At 34.7% G+C, this 20185-nt stretch overlaps 1 protein-coding gene and 1 pseudogene across 1 annotated transcript in view; one reads left to right on the top strand and one right to left on the bottom strand.

Moving 5' to 3' along the window:
• Window positions 1-20185, top strand: part of MALRD1 (MAM and LDL receptor class A domain containing 1) — a 755529-nt gene that overhangs the window by 285494 nt on the left and 449850 nt on the right. Inside the window, 3 exon segments of the mRNA XM_072825144.1 lie at window positions 14116-14240; window positions 14243-14271; window positions 17948-18058. Coding sequence (XP_072681245.1) covers window positions 14116-14240; window positions 14243-14271; window positions 17948-18058 — 265 coding nt within the window.
• LOC140633089 (ribosome biogenesis protein NSA2 homolog) lies at window positions 3704-4484 on the bottom strand (annotated as a pseudogene).

The raw sequence follows: 20185 nt of genomic DNA, 5'->3' as shown, positions 1-20185 counted from the left end.
ATAGGGGCTTTAGAACTGTTTATTTCCTTTTATTCTCACATATTCCTAGTGCTATTGTTGTCATATATATTGTCAATATAAATGATAAGCCTATCAAAGCAATGTTATTATTTTTACTTTTTTCCATCTCATGTCTTTTAGCAGGATTAAGAGGAAAAAAAGAGTGCACACACATACATACATTAAATATATATAACTTAAAATATTTAGGGACGCCAGGGTGGCTCAGTGGTTGAGCATCTGCCTTCAGCTCAGGGTGTGATCTTTGGGTCCAGGGATCAAGTCCCTTATCAGGCTCCCTGCGAGGAGCTTGCTTCTCCCTCTGCCTATGTTTCTGCCTCTCTCTCTGTGTCTCTCATAAATACATACATACATACATATATACATACATTTTAAATAATTTAAATATGTAAGATATATAAAATTGTATTATACATATACTTTTTAAAAACATATTTATCATTTTAGTCAATTTGAATTCCTAGCTTATGTTATTTTTTCAGTCTTTCTAAAGATATTCCTTTAAAGGTCTTTTGGCAAATGAGTCTCCCTCTTTTTTGAGTCTAAAAGTTTATGTCCCTTTCAGTTTTGAAAGACAGCTTCACTGGGTATAGAATTATTTTTTGTTTTTATTAAACACTGTATAATTCCAATGCCTTCAATCATTTCAGGTATCAATTGTTATTCATACTGATGTTTTTCATTAGTAAATGGATCATTTTTCCTTTGCTTGTAAGATTTTCTCTTTACCTTTGGCTTATAACATTTTGGCTATAGTGTATCTATTATTAAGCTTACTAGGTCCTCATATTGTTTTCTACCAAACTTGAGGTTTCCATTCATTTATTTTTTCATGTATTTTATCTTTCCTCTTAATCGGGATTCTATTTGGATTGTTTCATATTGTATTACAAATCTCTAATGTGGTAATTTTTGTCAACCATTTATCTTTGTGATTCTTGAGTTACTATCTTTACTGATGTATTTTCGCCTTTACTCATCCCTTTTTGGTGACATCCAGTCTACTTAGCATCTTATTTTTTAGTTTTGGTTATTGCTTGATTATAGTTCTGAATTACTGTCAGGTTATTTATTTAGAGTTCTCATTTTACTCTTGATATTATCCATCTGTACATTCACTAATACCATAATGTTCTTCAATTTATTGAATAATTTTCCTTTAGTTCATTGAATATATCTATAATAGTAGCCATATAAATGGCACTTTGGTCCATTTAATAACATCTTGACCCACTTGGAGTAGTTTTCTATTGGTTATTTCTTAGTCCATAATGATCACACTACATTTTTTTTCTGCATATCTAGCAGTTTTTTATTGAGAACTGGATATTATTGATAATACATTTTAGTGACTCAGGATTTTGTCATATTCGTGTGAAGATTTTTGTTTCTTATTTTAACAAATAGTTAATTTACCTGGTTTCAAACTGGAACTTTATCTAGTGTACCATATGCAGCTACCCCTATCTCTGTCCTGTTTTTATGGCTTTCTACTGTTGCTTTTTTATGCATTCCTTCTCTGTTTACTGTGCTCTGTCAGTTTCAGGCTCTCTTTTCTGGAACTTCAAGTCCACAACGACTTAAAGCTGTGCCTTCTGCTGTTAGAGTTATGTGCGGTAAAAAATTTACTGTTAAGAAAAACTCAACTTTGAAGACTGGGTCCACATAGCTCTAGTCTTTGAGCACAGTTTTTTCTCTGGTCTCTCCCTGCATTTTGTCATACTTCCATTGTCTCCCTTGTACCTGTGTAGCTTTGCTGTTAGGGTTTCTAGGATGTCTCCTTTGAATTTTCCCTCTGAATTTCTAATCTTTAATTCCTTTAGTTAGGAAGGCTACAATAGTGTCATTTTCTGCAAACATAGCCAAAGGGTAGGGAGGTTGTCAATTTTCTCAGATCAAAAAGCCACAGACTCACTGTTCTTACTACTCTGAGTTGCAGGTTTGTGTATGTATTATGCTCTCCTCTGATTTTTGTCTGCTTTGGAAATATTCCAGTTCCTATTTTAGAATTAACGTATATGTTTTGCACAGTATCTACAATTGTTATCCCTGGGGAGAGGGAGTGCATAATCATTTTAATCCCTTCTACTTCTGGGATTTCATCTATATGACCTTTCAAAATAAATTTTGGCTGTATCTTATACTGATTTCTGCTTACTATGAATTTCACAAGCATGTAATCTTATAAATCCATTTCATAAATTTGGAGAAAATCATGAATCTAGTGAGCATAATCCAATTTGCTAGTTGTATTACATGGAACTTTTAAAATTTCAGTGAAGTTACAAGTCAAGTTTTGAGTAAATAGCCTTAGAGACCAGTGCTGGAAAGACTGAACTTTTTAAAAATCAAGTCAGTCTTAATAAACATTTTTAGTGCAAATATGGTTGGCTCTTATTATTTCAGGAAATATTAAGAATTCTCTTTTAACTTAGTTTTGCCTGACATTGAAATCAATAAGGTAATGCCTATATTGTTTGTGTAACAGATTGAAGTTTTTAATTTTCAAGTAATTTTGTATCTTTTACCTCATTTCTATTTGCAATGCATCTGTGATGTATCAGCCTCTGCATCTATAGATTCTTCCCTTATATACAAGATGAACCCTGCTACATTCTCTAGAATTAGTGCCATTGTATTTGTTATAATTGATGAACTTAAATGACATATAAAAATACCCAAATTTCATATTTTACATTAGAGTTCACTCTTGGTGTTATGCATTATGTGGGTGTGGACAAACGTACAATGACATCTATCCAGTATTATGGTATAATAGAGAGTACCTTCATTGTCCTAAAAAATCCTCTATGCTCTGCCTATTTATCCCTCCCTTCTTCTCACCAAAGCCCTGGCAACTACTAATCTTTTAGTGACTCCATAGTTTTGCCTTTTCCATAATGTCAGATATTTGGAATCATACAGTATTGTAGCCTTTTCAATTTGGCTTCTTTCACTTAATAATATGCACTTGGAGTTTCCTCCTTGTCTTCTCATGGCTTAATAGTTCATTTCTTGTTAGTGCTGAATAATATTCCATTGTTCAGTGTACCAGTTTATTCATCTACAGAAGGACATTTTGGTTGCTCCCAGCTTTTGGCAGTTGTGAATAAGCTTGCTATAAATATCTATGTGCAAGTTTCTGTCTGGACATAAATTTTCATCTCCTTTGGCTAAATACCAAGGAGCATAATTTCTGGATCATGTAAGAATATGTTCAGTTTTGTAAGAAACTACCAAACTGTCTCTTAAACTGGCTGTACAGTTTTGCATCACCACCATTAATAAATGAGAATTCTTACTCCACGTCCTTGCCAGCATTTGATGTTGTTAGTTTCTGCACTTTGGCAATTTTAATAGGCATATTAGTAACATGATATTGTTTTAATTTGCATTTCCCTGACATATGTATGGAGTATCTTTTCTTATGCTTATATTTTGCCTCCTGTGTATTTTCTTTGGTGAGGTATCTATTCAGGTGTTGGGCTCCTTTCATGTTTACTACTACTACTGCTGCTTTTTTTTTTTTTTTGTAAAACTAGACTATTTTAATACCTTTTATAATAGGATAAATAGTTCTCTTGGTGACTGCAGATATGTCAGGTTGTTTGGTGGTACTCAGAGCCACGACGGTAATGACAGTTTTCCTTATTGGTGTGTAGTCTGCAGTAATTATAAGGAGTTATTTCTCTGAAACTATTGTCAAATACTGTATTTGTACATCCATTGTTTTCAGGATTGTTGGTAACCTGGGCATATTTTCCCCTAAATAACCTTACCATCTTATGTCACAAGGCCCAACTCAAATCACGTTCACCTCAATGATAGTATCTTCAGTAATAACACCCAAAGTTGTATATATTGGGATGAGGGATTCTTTTTACACCAAACACTGGCAGGCAAAAGGTGATGTTACGTGGGCCTTTTGGACACAAAGCCCATTGGCCTAATGAGTCTTTCATATTTAGATGGTTTTTGACTAAAGCCCTCTCCAACAAAGCAGACGTCAGTAACCATCCTCTTCTATGCTTTTTTTTTTTTTTTTTTTTCTTTCTCTTTCCTGTTTGAAAAGCTTTTAAGAGTTTTGTTTCTCCCTGGGCACAAACTTTGGGGGAAAGGGACTAGCCATTTTTCTGCTTTCTCTTTTTGTTTTTGCTTAATCATATTGGAAAATACTTTAGCTCCAGACTGTTCCTCCCTGTCCAGTAGATATGCAGGATGCTGCTCCTTATTGGAGACTCTTCATTTTTCTTTTGTTTAGTGTTTCTCTTTTCATGTATCTTGAGTCTTTTTCATTTGTATTTTCCTGTCATGCTGTTTATGCTAAAGGTTAGCTTTCATCTTTTTTGCCTTCCTTGAAGGTTCATGAACCTCTCACCTTCCTCCTTTCTCTTTTTCTCATGGTAATCCAAACTATAGCCATAGCACTTCTGGTACAACTCAAAGTAATCATTCTGTGGCATAATGAAGGCCATGGAGCTGCCAGTTAGCAAAGAAACTCTTAATTTTCAGGTCTCACAGACCCACAAGCTGACTCCATACAACCCATGATGGACAGAAACAGTTCTAAAACCTGGCCCATTTTTTTTTTCTGGCCCATTTTTTAATCAGGCTATCTTCTTGCTGTTATTAGAGAATTTTTGTATGTTTTATTTAGCAGTCCTTATTAGATGTGAATGTTCCATGTGAGCTTGACAGGAATGTATATTCTGATGTTACTGGATAAAATAGTCTGTTGATATCTATCAAGCTAATTAATAATGCTGAGTTCACTTTGTCCTTACTGATCTTTTGCCTGTGAAATGTGTCCATTTCTGATAGAAGGGTGTAGAAATCTCTAGCTATGATAGTGAATTCATCTGTTTTTTGCTTTTGTGGGTTCTATTTTGTTTTTGCAATTCTGTTAGTTTTTGCCTCACATGGTTTGACACTCTGTTTTTAAGCCCATGTACCTTAAGAATTATGTCTTCTTAGACTCTTTATCATTGTGTAATACTGTTCTTTATCCCTGATAACTTTCTTTACCTTTAAACCTGAAACAAATTTGCCTGAAACAAATATAACTTTCATTTACAGTAATATGTGAATAAATTATTGCATTAATAATATTCATTTCTTTTCTTTTTTTAAAAGATTTTATTTATTTATTCATGAGAGACACAGAAAGAGAGAGAGAGGCAGAGACACAGGCAGAGGGAGAAGCAGGCTCCATGCAGGGAGCCTGACACAGGACTCGATCCCGGGACTCCAGGATCACGCCTGGGTCAAAGGCGGCGCTGAACCGCTGAGCCACCCGGGCTGCCCAATAATATTCATTTCTGATAAAGTATAATTTTAAAAATGATTTTTAAATTCTCAAAAATTTAAATTACTCTAATTAGTTTTGAAATGTAGGTCAAAAATTTTTATTAGAAGGGATTTATCTAGTGATTCTCAAAAACAAGCTTTGTACACTCACTTGATAAATATTTAATTAAGGACTTACCATATGCCAGACACTTTTTTGATCAAATACATTAACAATGTGTGAGTTATTAAAAAATATATAATGAACAACTGATTACTGAACTCCTAAATGATTATTTCTGTAAAATTCTATGTGTATGTCTGTGTGTAAATAGTACCCTGGAATTACTCATTGAGTTTCTCAAATATATTTGACTAGAATTCCAACCCATACCTCTCTGAGCCAACTGTTTTTCTTTTTTTACTAGAATATGGTTCCTGTGTTCTACACAGTATGTGATAGAAAATGAGGTGTTGTAAAAACAAGTGTTAATTTTTTTTTAATCTTATTTTCCACAGAGTGTTCATTTAGGGAAGAAGAATTAAGCTTGAATGTCTGTTTTTCTAAGTATTCCTTTTGGATTAGCATCTTGATTTGGCAACTTGAATTGTAGATACTATTTTAGTTGTTAGCATAAGTGGTTTTGAGCAGTGGGTCTCAAAACTTAGCATGCACCAGAATAAGCTGGAGAATTTGTTAAACACATTGCTGCGCTCTACTCCAGAGTTTTGATTTTATATGTTTGAGATAGGGCCCAAGATCTGGTGATTAAAATAAGTTTCCAGGTAATTCTAATGTGGCTGGTTCTGACATCATGCTTAGAGGATGACTAGTTTTGAATATAAAACATGGGAAGAAGGATTTAAGTGTGGTCATGATTTCACTTCACACTGAAGGAATTAGCACTGAAAATTATTCAGTTTTTGTTATCTTTGAAATAGTGGTTATGATCCTAGCTTCTCATCTTTGTTACATATATTGAATGACAAACTATTATTAATACTCTAATTTAAATGTCACAATTTAAAGACTGATCTAAAAACCTTAAATACTTAATTCTATACATCTCAGAAACTCGTGGATTTTTTTTTCCCCCAGGATCTATTTTACAAAGAATATACTCACTTCAGTGAGCTTTAAAAATTTTTGTTTTGAAATTAGAAAATAAACAAATACAACTACATTGTGTAATTTCTATGACTTTAAAATTTATCCATTGTTTTTTTGTTTGTTTGTTTGTTTGTTTTGTCTGTGTTTCTACTTGCCTCACAAAGTTTTTCTGCAGTGAATGTCATACAATATTAAAACAGGAACTGTGGGGGCTCCTAATTTAAAAAGTTGGCTTTGATACATTTGATATTGAATTCTGAGTATGTAAAACCTCAGGTGGTTGTATAAAATTTCAGCAAATGTTGTTCATTACTTCATTTTTATTTCATGAGGCTAAAAAAGAGAAACCCAAAAGCACTCTGCTAAAATTGTAAGTCCTTTTTAAAAATCGAGAAGCGTTGCACTTGTAAAGGAGAATTTTGATATAGAAAAGCAAGAATTCTGTAACACTTTTATTTAATTTTCAGCAACAGATTCAGGAAATACTTATCGAGTACCAATTGAGTTTAAGCCACTTTACAAGATTTCCTGGATTCACAAGGTGATGTAGATAAATAAGTTAAAATGGTGCCTTGATATGTATAGAATCTACTGAGGAATAAAGGTTTATTCAGTGAATTAAAATGTAATATGAAGAATACATTTAAAAAGTTATGTATAAATGCTATGAAATTCTTAGGAGGGAGTAATTTTGAATCAAGGGCTTTTGAGTCTAGGGCTCTAAGAGGGCTTGGAATAAGTATATTTGAGATATGTTGTGGAGGATAAATCAAAGTTGTATAGAGGGCAGACCAAGAGCAGAGATTGTAAGTGTGCCTAGAGGAAGGACAGATAAAAGGGAGACGGAGAAAAGAAAGTGCATGATGTATTCAGGTCATTATATGAACATTACAATAGGTATAAATCTGGGTGTCTGAGTAAAGTAATAGGTGAAAGTTGATGCTAGATATTTTTATAGAAAGTTATTCCTTCAATCCTGATGAATTGAGGTTTTATCCGTAGAATAAGTGGTGAGCAAAGTATGGTCTGTGGGACGATTCTGGTCTGAAGTCTGTTTTTGTAAATATAATTTTATGGGAGCATGGCTGTAACCATTCTTTTAAGCAGTCAGTCCATGGACGTGTTCATGCTACAAAGACAGAAGTTTAATAGTTGTAAGATACCTTATGGTGCATAAAACCTAAAATATTTATTCTATGGGCTTCACAAAAAACTGACCCAGTTATGTTTCAGCGCAGTATAAAATGTCAGTCTGTGTACTATCAGTTACAAATACATGATAATATAAAGAGCTTGCACCAGAATGCAAATTAATTCACTGCTTCCTTTATCAGGAAAGCTGTGTTATGAAAAAAGCAATGTCAGCTGATCTAGACCATGTGTGTAGCGAATAGATTTATATCTTACTGAAGCCTTTTATTGTAACCTGATAGCATATAGTTTAGTTCAAGGGTCTTTGTATCAGTAAAGAGGTATTGAAGTTTTTTTTTTTTTTAAGATTCATTTATTTATTTTAGAGAAAGGGTACGTGTGAGCCAGGGGAGGGGGAGAGGTAGTGGGAGAGGGAGAAAGGGAATCTCAAGAGGAATATTGACTGAGCTTGGAGTCTGATATGGGGCTCAATCCCAGGACCCTGAAATCATGACCTGAGCCTAAACCAAGAGTCAGATGCTTACCCTACTGAGCAACCCAGGTGCTCCTGTATTGAATATTGCTAAGCAGGATGGTGGGATCATTGTGTATTGAAAGGACCATAATGTCAAATATAACCTTTTATTATTTTTTTAATCTCTTATTCTGTATCACTGAAGCATAGAATAGATGGCATGTATGGAATTTGGGAGTCAGGGAGAACTGGCTTCAAACCTTGGGGTCTCAGCTAGTATGATTTGACACTCAAGAGGGAATATGCCTTTTTTCTTACCCTATATTCTAAAAATCCCCCACAAGAGCCTCTAATTGGTCTGGCTTGCTTAAGAAGTCTACTACAGCAGTTGATAGATCAGGGATTTTGTTTGTCTCACACAGTAGAGTTGGTGGCTCTGGTAGGGGAGCAGTTAGTTTCCAAAAAACAAGAATTGTACATTATAGATACTAGAGTAATGCTATGGAAACCATTAGAAAAACTGTGCTATTGAGCACTTTGTATATTCTGCTACACATGAAGCTAATAAAGTTGGTGACAACTTTTAGTAGATCATATCTCATCAAGTATGCTAAAAAAGCCTATTGTATCATAATGAATGAAAAGGTATTTTTCAGCCCAAAGAATAAGTCTGGAGAATACATCCCTGATGTTGTGTATATATAGGGTCAAAGGTCAGTTGACTCAACTCAAAAATATTTTGATTTGTCCATTCAAGCGTATTTTTTTCTTACTAATTAAAGTGAATACCCAGGAGATTCTCAAATAAGTCAGTATTTTATTTGCTTAATTTGTGTAGCATTAAGACTTTATTTATTTTTTAAAGACTTTATTTATTTATTCATGAGAGACAGAGAGAGAGAGAGGGAGAGAGAGGCAGAGATATAAGCAGAGGGAGAAACAAGCTCCATGCAGGAAGCCTCATGTGGGACTTGATCCCAGGACTCTGGGATAGCTCCCTGAGCCAAAGGCATATGCTCAACCACTGAGCCACCCAGGCATCCCATGTCAAGACTTCAGAAACTGATTATCCTATGTGGCCTGGGAGACTTTCTTTAAAATAGCATGCTCTGGGATACTTGAGCACATACATCATGTACCCACAATTAATGCAGGTAATATTGGTGACCAACAATGTACTGCTACGCCCACACTGTGTTCATAGTATGATGTAAAAACATGAATGCAATTTTCTTACTTGCATTTTAAAAGTAGATCTTTTTTTTTTTTTAAGATTTTTATTTATTTGAGAGGGAGAGTGCATGTGAGTGAGCATGAGTTGGGAGCAGAGGTAGAGAGAGAAGCAGGCTCCCCCTGAGCAGGGAGCCAGATGTGGGGCTTGATCTCAGGACCCTGAGATCATGACTCGAGGTGAGGGCAGACACTTAACCAACTGAGCCACCAGGTGCCCCTCTATCTCCTGATGTCTTTCCTTTTTCTTTTTCTTGAATATGTGGGATACTTCAGGAGTATATAATTTAAGGAATTGTTTTAGAAATTTATATTTATCTCTGTGTTTGAATTTTATCAAATTAATTTGATTTGTAAAAGTTAAACATTCATAGTTTTTCATTGTGTAGCTTCTGGGAAATCAAAACAGAGATCTCTAATTGAAAACTGTTGACTAGATGCCTTTATTGTTGCCAGAATTCAAACTTTCAGTCACTTAATTCCTCCATGGTCTCCAAGATCTGTGAGCTTTTGTTTTGTCTTTTCTTATGTTGCTTTTTGTCAACTTTTTACAAACAATTTTAGCTGAATCCACAGTTCTGTTAGTCCTTTGATCTTTTTATTTCTACAAGTGTTCTGCTAATTTTAAACTCCTTTATTTTGTTTGTCAAGCAGTTTTTGAGGATTTATGAACCAGGTACTGCATTGGAAACAAAATAGGCATGGCCCCTACACACACAAACATACAAATACCCACATACTGTTGAATGTCTGGCATAGTGCGTGGTACATAGTAAGCAGTCAATAAATGGTATTTTGATTAAAGGTGATACATATTTTCCTCCCATTCACTAATCATGATTCAGTGATCATTTTGATCATTGTTTTGGTATCTTTAATAAACAGAACTCCTTAATTTGAATACAGTCCATTTTTCAATATTTCCCCTTATAGTTAGTAATTTTTACATATCATTAAAACTTTCTCAATTCCACATCATGAAGATATTATTTCCTTATTGTAGAGAAGAAACTTTATTGTTTTACCTTCTACAGTCCAGGTACAACCTGCCTAGAATTTATAATTTTTTAAAATCTGTGAAATACGGCTAAGTGTTATTTTTTTGACCCCCCCACACACATTGCTACCTAATTTATTCAGTATACATTAAAAGGATTGTCTTTTCTGTCATTGCTCTGAAGAACCAAACTTTTCATAAATCATGTGTACAAGTGTGTGTAAATTGGTTTCAGGACTGTTCCATCTTTTTCCCTGGCCTGTTTGCCTGTCTAGTACCACTCTATCTTGATTATTCCACCTTTATAATGAATAGATATGTTAGAATAAATTCTCTTTGTTCTCCTTTACATTAGAGATCTGGCTCTTCTTATTCCTTTAGATTTCCATGTGACGCTTAGAGTCTGTTTGTCAGTCTAGGAAAGAATATCTGTGGAAATTGAGCCAGATCTCAGTGAATCTATAAATCAGTAAATCAATTATATATCCACTTCTGTTAGGATCCTGGGATATTAGCATGCAAGGAACGAAGCTGGAAGTGCTTACTTATTGAGACATAATTTAAATTAATATAATAATCCTGCTTCTTAAAAATGATCTTAATTCATACACTCTGTGGTTTGTGGGACACTAAACTCTTTGTTCTATTAGCAGCAACTAATGACATAAACATAACCACAAATCACAACTAACATTTATTAAATATATAGGATGGGCCAAGTACCATTTTAGATGTTCCTTTATTTTACTTCTAATTCTTAATGAGACCTTCTATGGACCATTCATAAATGAAGAAATGAATATGTTCAGAGAGATTAACTAAGCTGCCTAATGTTGTCCACCTAGTAAATGGTGAGGCCAGAGGACAAACTCTATTGGATGCTTTGCTCACAATCATATTTCCAGGGCATGGGGCAGGCAAGACTGCAAAGAATGACAATAAGTATGTGGGGACTGAATGCATACTTAGTCTTTTTCTCTATCCATTTGCTATTGACTCATAATTCTTTCCTCAAGAAAAATGATAAAATTTTCAAAATAAAAATGGTTTTAACAAATAGCAAAGTTACATTCTAGCATAATATTTTGGTGAGAAAGTGGTAAGAAGTCTAATGAATCAAAGTGGGCCAGAATGCCCAAACTGTGAAGAATCAGCTCTTCGTTTAGTACTTCAAAACACTATGTGTTACCCAGATGTCTTTAATGTTTTGTTATTTCTTTTTTGAATTGATATTTAAAGTAGGAGCATAAACTCTTTTATGGCAAGTATGCTGATATTTAATTGTTTTCATCCTGAGTTTTCCTCTTTGATTTGGAGGTAAGGAGGAAAAAGACACACTTTAAAAAATTATCTACCAACATTAAAATATATTTAAATAAAACTGACATATATTTAACAGAGACTAGACTTGAACCTTGAAAGCCTTTTAGCTGTAAGTAGAACCTCAGACCAGTTTCCTTTCTATTTTACATGCTTTAATTTTTTATACATATTTTTTTATTCTTTATGTGACTCAAACTATTTGGTTCTTAAGTCTATTTTACATACATGAAAATATGATTTTACTCACATGTAGAATCTGAAAAACAAAGCGAATGCACAGAAAAATAGACTTTTTTTTTTTAAGCAACTTAAATACAGAGAACAAACTGGTGGTTTCCTGAGGGGAAGTGAATAAGGGGATTGGGGAAATAAATTAAGCGATACATACTCTGAACTTCCATTTATAAAGTAATTAAGTCACAAAGGCAAAAAGTTCAGCATAGGGAATAATGTCAGTAATGTAATAATATGTGATTGCAGATGGTGACTACACTTTCTGTGGTGAGCACTGAGTAATGTATAAAATTATTAAATCAATATGTAGTATATCTGAAACTCATAACATTGTTGTCAATTATATGTCAATTAAAAATGTTAAAAAAATAAGCTGTCTAAAGGTGACCGCATTATTGTAAAAAAAAAAAAAAGCACACGATTAAGTTATTACAGATTAGACCTGGTAATTTCAGGCTTTACCATTACATGTGCACATTGTACCAGCTGATACATGAATTTAAAATCAAAATGGTGGAGTACTTGTTTTGTTTCTTTTTTTCCCCTTCGCTTCTTTGACCCCATCAAATAACTTCTTTCACAGAAATGTCCCTGAATTTACAAAGCCTCAGTCATTCATACACATTAGGGGAATCCATAATGTTCAAGGAACTTAAATAGAATGTATCTTACCAACCCAAGAAAGCCAACTACAAAAAATATTCATATAAAGCTCTTTACACATAGGTCCTAGGTTACCAGCTTCTGTGCAAAAGAAGAAAATGAAAAATTGTTTTATTATTTATTATTTGAAACTAACTTCAGGCCTGGGTTCAAACCTCCCTCACACCTGAGTTGACCCCAAACAAATGCTAAATCATTGCAACCTACTCTTGTGCTCTGATGAAGAGGTCCCTACGGCATGAAAGATTTCTTTAAAATGTTCTTAAGTAAACTCCTTTCCTCCTATGGCCTCTATTGGAAAAATAAGTGGGGAATCTGGGCAACCAGTGGCAGTGGATCCACCTCTTGATGGTGGCTATGGAAGCTTACATTAGCCAACCCTCATGTCCCACTCCTGGTCTGCCCTCTGAAGACATCTCTATAGACAGAGTCCCGTCCTTCAAGACTAGCAGGCAGGATCAGAGATGGGCCTAGCATCTCAAAGGTTACATCTCAGCCTGTTTTGGGAGGATGGCCGAGGCACTGGCCCCAACCTTGGCTGTTGTCATGTTGCCAGTTCCTAGGTGACTCCAGTAGTGCCTGTCTGAGGGCCAACAGACCAAGGAAGGGGAAAGGATCAGTGGAGAGCAACAAATCCAAGAGCTACCAGTGTCCCCCAGATATGTGGGGGGTGACAGTACAAGCAGGATTAAAAGTGAGTGGTGTCCATGATGGGTGGGATGGAAACCCAGGCAGCATGGAGCAAGGTGAGGGCAGAGAGTTAGAGGTCCTCTCCTTAGGGAGTAGAGGAGGAACTCCTCTTCCAAGTTTCCAAAAGGTACTCTGATTCTGTCAGACATCCATCCTATTAAGTACTGTTTTCTAAAAAGGTAAACCACAACAGCATAAAAAGAAGATTCCCACAGTGCTAGCTCTTTATCTTTTCTTAGAAAAAAGACTCAAGCAAAAATAATCTTATTGCTCCAAACACTGGTTTTCTAGGAGATAGCTGATACATCAAGGAGCTGATAATTGTAAAAGAAGGAAATGATAGAGGCAGGGAATGTCCAGAGGCAAGAAGGCTTTGAGGAAGGTGGTGAGTGGTCTTAGTACCACAGGGTCAGACAGCAGAGGGAATGTAGGGCAGATGCCCCTGCCATCTCTGCTGTCATTTGCTCTGGGACCACTGCTGGCAGTGCCATGAAGAAGAACAGGGCCCTGTTGAGAGTCACATCTCCAGTGTTGGGCACATTTCTCCTCTAGCTGCACATAAGATATCTCTTAAGTAAAAATTGAATACACTCCCTCAGAAAGGCAGCCATGGGGATCAAACCATGTCTGGGTGGAAGGAAAGGATTCCCACTCTCCTGTCCCAATGCCCCTGGGATGACATGAGGCTAAGGCCTGCGATCTTATTTCCCAGTCTCCAGAAATGGGTCACATAGAGCCAGTCTTGAGCGAACGGACTGTGGCATCCTCCTGGCTAGGGAAAAGAGGCAGGAGAATAGTTATTTCTGCTGCAGATTCTGAGTCATCATTATGCTGTAAAACATCATTATGCTTTTAGGAAAACCTATGGAACAATAAAATATGGTCAGTGTTGAACTATATATGTTATGATCTTCTTCTCTTTTTAATCTGACAAATACTTTGTACTTTCCCCAGAAATACCACAGATGGCTGGTACCTGTATGCTAATAGTTCAAATGGAAAATTTGGTGGCATGGCTGATATACTGACTCCTGTTATTTCACGCATGGGACCAAAATGTACCCTGGTGTTCTGGACTCAGAGAATGGTGTTACAGTTTGTTGTCTCCAGGTACTACTTAGGCAATTGCACTTTCTACATTTTCCCTATAAAATTCATATGGTTCAATTTAGTGTTATTAAAATGTAGTCTTCTAATAGATGAGAATGGGTAATTATCAACACCTAACTAGTTTCAATATGATACGATTGAAAAAACAGCTTTAGCAGAATTGGATTTGAATGGCCAGTGGAACATTTTTACTAATCACTTTATGGTTAGTAGGTTTTTTCTGAGGTTACAGCTTTTGTGTAGTGCAGTTTTATACTTGAGATGTTTCATGTAGGTTTTAGTGTCCATGTTCAAATGGATCACACATACTTTGGTGACCTTTGAAGGTCCATTCTTCCTGTTGATGGGACTGCTGCTACATTTTCCAGTTGTCTTTTGAAAATTGTTTCTTTGTTTAAAAACAATAAACTATTTCAGAATTATTGTTTAAACTATTTCAAACTGTTCCAAGAATCTCACAAACTCTGATATAACATTCAGTCAGAGTTCCTATTTTTTTGCCCATTGTCCCGGTACCATCTTTTATAGAAAATATTTCCTATAGGATCATGTATCATACCTACTCATTTCTTTCTGGTGTCTTTAAAACTGGACTAATTACTTAATCTTCTCTAGATTTTTATGATTTTGATATTTTAAAATATTATCATCTAAACCAGTATGTAGAATCCACTCAGTTTTGAACACACACATATATATTTTCTATAAACACATATATTATACATATATATACATATATATATGTATACATACATACATTGGTGTTGTAATAGCATCAATATTGTGTTCCTTTTACTGCATCCCTGGTGGTATATGATATCTATAGGTCTTATTACTTTTATTCCATTTGTTATCAATAAATATTTTGTGAAGAGATATTTTGATAGTATATAAAATCCTGTTCTCAAGTCAATTTTACTTGATAGTTTTTGTTTCCTTTAGTATTTTTCACTGGAATGAATTTTACTATGATGATAGCTTAATTGTTATTTCAAACTCAATTATTCTGTTTACATTTGTTGATTGGTTTTCTGTTATAAAAAATAGCATTGCCACCACCAACAAAATTACCTCTCCATTTATTGATTTACATCAGTGTGGGTTCATGGATCCTTTTTGTATTCAATTTTTTATTGTCAATTATAATTATTATTAGTTAATTGTGTCTTAAATTGCCCCAGATTTGCTCATAGGAGACCCTTTAAGCTGACTTCTGTCTCTTTAACAATCCCATCAATTTTTGAGCCTTTTCTTGCTTTCTATCCAAGATGTCCCAGATTCATTTTTATCTTGTGTTATCCCTGGAGTTAACTTTATCCAGGATTCCTGGTTTCTTTTAGAAGACCAAGTTATACAGGCAAAACAGAGAGAGGTTCTAGAGTCTCAGTACAGGTCCTTAGATCCTGTTCTCTCATATTGGACATGCCTTATATAATATATGGGATTTTAAGTAATATGTATAGATGCATCATTTACACAGAACAAGCCAGCTCAGTTGTCAAACATCTCCATTTGTACTATTTCATGTAGCATTTTCCAGGAAGCCATGTCTGAAAGATCAATCCCAAAATTCTACAGTTGTTTACCATGAGAAGTTTCAGACCAGGAATATCTTGCTAAATGCAAGCATAGCAAAGGGTTCTCCCCCCTTATCAAACACCATTAATTTATTAGCGAAGATGTCTACATAAAGCATATTTGCAAAGAGATTACAGGTAGGTCACCTACCTGCCCCCCCCCCCCAAAAAAAAGAGACACAGATTGCAGGCCAGCTGCTCAACCACTTTTTCCCCTGTACCTTGATTATAATTTTATTATTATGTGCTTTGTCTCCTCATTTTATTACTGTCTTAGTCTAAGTTTTTCCTGGCTCTATTAAATATTTATTTTTACAAACAAGTTATAGATAAACATAGTTCCCTAAATGCTGTTTTTTTTTTTAACTTGGAAATATATTAAATTAACTTATTAGTTTTAGGAAATTATCTTCTTTATTGTGAGACTCCTTACCAATAGTGATTTAAAAGTACATTTGCATTATAAGTATGTGTGCATGTTTGATAAACTAAAAACATCCAATAGTCTTATGGATTAAAGTTATAGTTTATCATTTGTTTTACATTGGCTTTTTTTGGCAAATATTCAATACAGCTTACTATAGGATTTTCATCAGAAAAAGAGAATTATTTAACTGGCACATTTTGTGGTTAAGATTAATTCTTTTTTCAGGTACAATTTTGTATTACTGGGTAAAAATTTAGAAAATATTATTGAAATGTTATAAGTACTTATTTATCAAATACTTAAAATGATAATGTATGTGATCCTTATTTTTGTGTATGAACACATTTTCCTTAGCCATTTATATGTAGAATGGTATTCATACAAAGATCTATTTCCCATGCTTTTTAAAAGTATTCATCAAAAACTAGTTTTTGATTTTTTAGAAATTATATATTTTTTTACTTTGATACAAGCATGTTATTTTAACTTAAATTATAAAGACTAAAACCATGGTGATATTTTTGTTAGCTTCATATTACCTAGGGATTCTAAAGGGTCTAGAAACTCTACTTCTATAAAATTAACAGTTTGAATGTTAATTATGCTCCAATCAAATAGCTATTTGAATTTAATTGAAAATAGATAATAAAACCATTAAAAGTTACCTTCACTTTGCAAAGTCAAAACCTTCACGAACCCTTTATCAGAACGATTCTTTGGGTTGTACACATTGTATTTTTAAAATGTAGTGCTGTGAAATAATTAAGTAAGCCATCTAAGTCAGTTACTTTAAAGTGTAGAATTGTTCTGCTATTCCCTATTCTCTTCAGTTACCCTCTCGTTGGTTCAGTTTGTAGCATTCTAAAAGGAGAGCCAGAATAATTTGTCTGCTGAGACTAATCAGAATTTCTCTTTAGAATAAGGTTATAGTACTGAGAATTCGAGGTTTCAAGGCTCTCTGGTAGAAGCATCTTAACTATAACAGTGTGAGTCAGTGCCCACTAAGACCACCCAGGAGTGCTGTTAAAAGTGAATGGGCTCCCATTGTAATACCACTGTCTCCACTGAACCCAGAAGGATGAGGAAAGAAAGTCATCCTCAGAAAAATGTTTTAGGCAGTAATAAGTGCTTTCTATTCAACTTCATGAATATTATTGAATATGTAAAATTTCAGTTGTTACTTCTGTCATTTTTTTTTAAGCTAATGTAGTTAAGAGTTAATTAAATGATGCCTAGACCTGTTGGACTTGACTGGCAGATTCTCAAGTACACCTTTATTACACAAAGCTTGTGAGGTATCCTGGAGATACACTGCTGTATAGAAAACAAAGGTATCTCATGAAAACTGTCCCCACTTTTCTCTAAGGGACTTCATGTTGATATTAAAATGTTTTTAAGGGCAGCCCCTGTGGCGCAGCTGTTTAGCATTGCCTGCAGCCCGGGGTGTGATCCTGGGGACCTGGGATCGAGTCCCACGTCAGGATTCCTGCATGGAGCCTGCTTATCCCTCTGCCTGTCTCTGCCTCTCTCTCGCTTTCTCTGAATGAATAAATAAATAAATCTTTAAAAAAAATAAATAAAATGTTTTTAAAAATCACTGGGCAAGTTCTGAATGTTTAAAATTTATCAAGACCAAATATTTTAACATCTCTTACTTGATTTATCCCTATAGGTACTCAGCAAGAAAGACAATGTTACTTCTAAATTGTGAGCTCAAATAGGACAGCAAGGTGCATGGTGGAAGAAAGTAGAAGTGTTTTTAGGTGTTCAATCACATATACAGGTTTGTAATCCAAACAGTTGGGTGATGAGGGAGTTTTGTTGCTTTTTCCCCTGTAATCCTACTTTATTTCCTCCACTCATAGTCTTCCCATTCCCTTCCTGATGTGTTATATGAATGCCTAACACTCCATGGCCATGGAGCATGTCCATGAGGAATTCAGTTCTAGATGTTCTAATTTCTCCCAACCAGACAACCATATTCTAGGAATATGTAATTTTAATGCCAACCACGCTCCATTTCACAATCAGCCTCCCTCATAGAAAGAACACCTCCCTTGATTTTACAGACATATTCTTGGAGACTGTGGATTAATTATGTTAATTTATTTCAAAACTAATTAAAAGACAGACTTTTAAAAGCACATTATGTGGTTAAACCTTACTAGAGGTAATAGATTTACCTAATTCAAAAATATTTGGGGAGGCACCAAATTGTGTGCCGCTGTATTTGTCTCTGTGTATATTACAGTAATATTAGGAGGATAAGACTTATACGTATCTAACAATTTAAAATAAGAAGAAGTAGTACATAGATTAAAATGCTTAAATTGAAGATAATTACATGCCAAGGTAATTGGTATGGATTTTGTTTTTTATGGATTATCAGGAAAATAACTCATGGATGTGTGTGTGTGTGTGTGTGTGTGTGTGTGTGTTTGGCATTTTTTTGGAAAATGAGGGTTAATGATTAAAATTTTTAAGATTTGTATCAGGAGAAGGAGAATTCAGAATTCAGTTACCCATTTATACTGGGGAACATTTTCTTAGTCTTAATTGCTCAGGGCTTAATTTCGTGAGTTTAGAACCATTTACCTCTAGATAGAAGATATATCTTGACTAATTATTGCATTTCCAGTCCTCTGTATATGCAGAAATAGTAGCCAGTTCTACTGTGAATATTCAGTAACTATCTATAGTTATGTGCTGGATAGATCAGCCCCTCTCAATTCCAGTGGAAGCACGGGCTAGCTCCCTCTGCGTAAAGACATCAATACATGGAGCACCTGGGTGGCTCAGTGGTGAGCCTCTGCCTTTGGCTCAGGTCATGATCCCGGGGTCCTGGGATCGAGTCCCACGTGAGGCTCCCTTGTGGGGAATCTTCTCCCTCTGCCTGTTTCTGCCTCCCTGTGTGTCTCTCATGAATAAATAAAATCTTTAAAGAAATACATTGATATATCATTGTCCCTAATTTCTTGGAATAGTAGGTGTAATAAATTCCATATGTTTTTGGACTTCTCACTTGAGTCCAGTTTTCTTATGGGTCATTTGTGGATAATTTAGGAAATTGATAAGAAATAAGTTCACCCTGAAGATGTAATTATTAGACTGAAATTTCAAATTGAACAATATGAAATTTGTTATTAACATGATTCCATCTGTTCAGTCTCTGAGATCTTTTAACTGAGGGTAGAAGAAACCTCAGCAAGAACAAGTAGGTTTTCCTGCTACCAGACATAGGCTTCTACCCCAGGCAGTGAATTCTTAACCATGTCTGTGCAAGTAGAATATTTGTATGGTAAAATTATGTTCAAAATAACATTAAGGGGGAATTTCAGCAGGAGGAATCAATTATTAATTACTTGGTTAATTTAGCCTTTCTGAAATTTACTTTTTCATATATTGAAATTTGAGTAAAGAGAACTCTTATTTGAATCTTAAAATCAGATGGCTTGTAAATATTTAATATTTTTTTGTGATTCACTCATTCCTTCAATACAAACTTAATAAGCACCTACTATGTGCAAAGCTCATTACTATGTATTGGAGATAGAGTTGATGAGCCAGGCATACTGTCTGTGATTCTTCTATTTTCATAGTATCATTCCCTTTTACCTCAGAAAAAAGAATACCTCTATCCCTTGAGCATAAGATATTTTTAGGAATTATATGTAGAATCAGCACTGAGTAGTTTTCACTTTTATCTGAGAGCCCTCAAACTTAGAGTATTTAATTATTTTGCATGACTAGAGCAGGCATGTACATAGAACTTAGTAAGTGCTAAGTACTATTCTATGAATTTGAAATACTTACTCCTTAGTTTTGATAGTAATTATATGATAATTATCCCCCTTTTATAGATCAGAATACAGAAAGACCAGTATATTAAGGAACTTGCTCTCGTTGCATA

Source organism: Canis lupus, chromosome 5 (genome assembly GCF_048164855.1).
Source record: "Canis lupus baileyi chromosome 5, mCanLup2.hap1, whole genome shotgun sequence".
Taxonomy (NCBI): Eukaryota; Metazoa; Chordata; class Mammalia; order Carnivora; family Canidae; genus Canis; species Canis lupus.
This window is presented reverse-complemented; position numbering and strand designations above follow the sequence as displayed.